Below are 2,466 nucleotides of genomic sequence, written 5' to 3'. Positions count from 1 at the left end.
TTATTATATAGGTCAGTGATATTCAATATCCCATCACGAATAAGGTATCTTTCTACGCAGATGATACTAAACTATACTGATGGTGACCATGTGCCCCTCCAACGAGACTTAGTGTCTCTATATCGGTCGCAGACACCCCAATTGTGTGTATTCCTGGCATGAACAAGTGCTAACGACAGTGACTTCTCACAATAACCTAGGTGATAAATTCCAGAATTTTTATAAAGTAAATAGTATATAAAACATATCACATTAATTTGTATATACTGTTTTACTATATTGTAAGTAATTGTACATAGAGAAGTATGATAGATTTGCGACTTTAAAATATTACGGTTTGAGCCAACTTGCCTTAATAAAATATTGATAATAAGAAAGATACAGGGTGTTAAAAGTGAAATTTCAAAAGAGAGCTAACTTGATGGGCAAAAAAGTTTAGGGTACCTACATTTATGTCACACAGGTGGCTTATGTGGCGCCCTCTAAAAGATACATTAAATTAGATACCATATTATGATTTCTCATACCAAAGAACCACCAGTTAAATTTTTTTTGTATAAATGTCCAAAAATGTTCAAGTTATTGCGAAAAATAAATTTTGAAATTTCACTTTTAACACCCTGTATCTTTCTTATTATCAATATTTTATTAAGGCAAGTTGGCTCAAATCGTAATATTTTAAAGTCACAAATCTATCATACTTCTATGTACAATTACTTAAGGACCACCCTGTATATAGAATGAACTGTAAAAATTATAGACCTATGCAATTCCTGGATCCAGCGCTGAATGGCAGGTAAGCAAAGGGATGTCTGGCTGCGACATTTTCGGGCAGAAACCTGTCGGGATCGAACTTTTCTGGGTCCTCCCAGTACTGGGTAGATCGGTGTAACTCATAAATGTATATATTGACTTCACAACCTTTGGGTATAGTATAGCCGTTGGACGTTTTGATGTCTTCTCCGGCTACCCTGCCGATGAATGGCACGCTTGGGTACAATCTCAAGCATTCTTTAATGCACCTTTCCAAAAATTTCATCTCCATGAGTTCGTTGTACGTGGGTGCTTTGTCAGAGTCACCGAGGATGTCGTTTAGTTCTTCCACTATTTCTTCCTAAGGAGGTAAACAGTCAATTAGATTGTGGTCATTTGCAAGCGGTTGGTTTCTTTCAATGTGCAGTTATTAAGGCTACCGTCAGTTTCAATACATTTAGGTTATTGGTTAAGTATATTAAATTTTAGAAGATGGCAACAATTCCACCGTCACACAAAATTTTGAGTAATTGGCAAAAAATAGGGAAAAATCGTGGCAAATCAGGGTAGTGAGCGCAAAAAAATTCGAAAAAATTTGTTCTGATCTTGATCAAGTTGGTTTCTTATGTATTTTCATGTGCTATCCAAAAAATCAACATGTAAGGTAAATATCAATACTAGCTACAAAAATAAACTTTTTACGGCCATTTAAACATTTAATTTGTTGATAACAATTAAACTGACCACTTTCAGGCTTTGCGACCAAGTTTTTTGGATTCAGGAGCTCAAAATACTACGAATAAGTTGTTTGCAGCCGTGGCACTCTGGTTGACCACGGCACCCTATCTGGCTCCTAGACTATAGTACACGTGCAAATCAAAAGTGGGTCAGATAGAAAGAAGGTTATTGACCTAGACACAGGTTAGCCTAGGTCGGAAACACGTACCGAGTTGTTTATTTGTCTCCGTCCGATTGTTTTTTATCTTCTATTACTTACAGTCAATATTTAAATACTACATACATTTCACCCTCTCTTTATAATTTATCTAGTGAGTGTTGGTTTTTTATGTCATTATTTCTGTAATGAAATTGAAATGGTTATGAAATGAAATTTAAATTATTTGAACTCTTGGGGTTTTGTAACTTCAATATTAAATTTTATTTAAAGTGAAACAGAGCTAATTTCTTTGCAGCCATAATAGTCACATTTGGTCAGATGAAAACCCGCACACTACTCGTCGGTTTAGCTTTCAGAGGAGGTTGGGTGTCAATGTATGGACAGGAGTGTATGGCGATCGTTTAATTGGCCCGCATTTTCTACCTGTACATCTGAATGGGCCGCATTACTTTCAATTTTTAGTAGAAGGCTTACAGCAAATAAAAAAATTATCACTATGATGTTTAAAATATGATTTTTGGCAAGTCATGCTCAGACCTACTGGAGGTTCTTGCTGGGCAACAATAACTATTTAATATGTTGATTGCATAATTATAAAAAAATAATTTATAGCATTTTAAATTATTATTGGCTGACGTGAGCAAACCGTTTATTTATTGTCTTTATATGTGCGAAAATATATAAATATGGCAACATTGCATCTAGGTCGCTTTGTTCATATCGTAGCCGGCTGACGTCAGCCGGTCAGTAACAGCCTGAAAAGGGGGTTAAATAATGATTTGAAAATATTTTTTTTCAGCTTAAATATGCATTTA

General features: G+C 35.1%; 1 protein-coding gene across 1 annotated transcript; it reads right to left on the bottom strand.

Moving 5' to 3' along the window:
• Positions 1-754: 754 nt before the first annotated feature.
• On the bottom strand, positions 755-1,114 carry LOC111692265 (cytochrome P450 4C1-like; the record flags this gene model as incomplete). The annotated part of the gene is made up of 1 exon (XM_023456175.1): positions 755-1,114. A coding segment is annotated over one exon (360 nt), but the record flags the coding sequence as incomplete, so codon positions are not given.
• Between the last annotated feature and the right edge of the window lie 1,352 nt (positions 1,115-2,466).

Source organism: Anoplophora glabripennis, unplaced genomic scaffold (assembly GCF_000390285.2).
Source record: "Anoplophora glabripennis isolate ALB-LARVAE unplaced genomic scaffold, Agla_2.0 scaffold1232, whole genome shotgun sequence".
NCBI classification, from domain to species: Eukaryota; Metazoa; Arthropoda; class Insecta; order Coleoptera; family Cerambycidae; genus Anoplophora; species Anoplophora glabripennis.
This window is presented reverse-complemented; position numbering and strand designations above follow the sequence as displayed.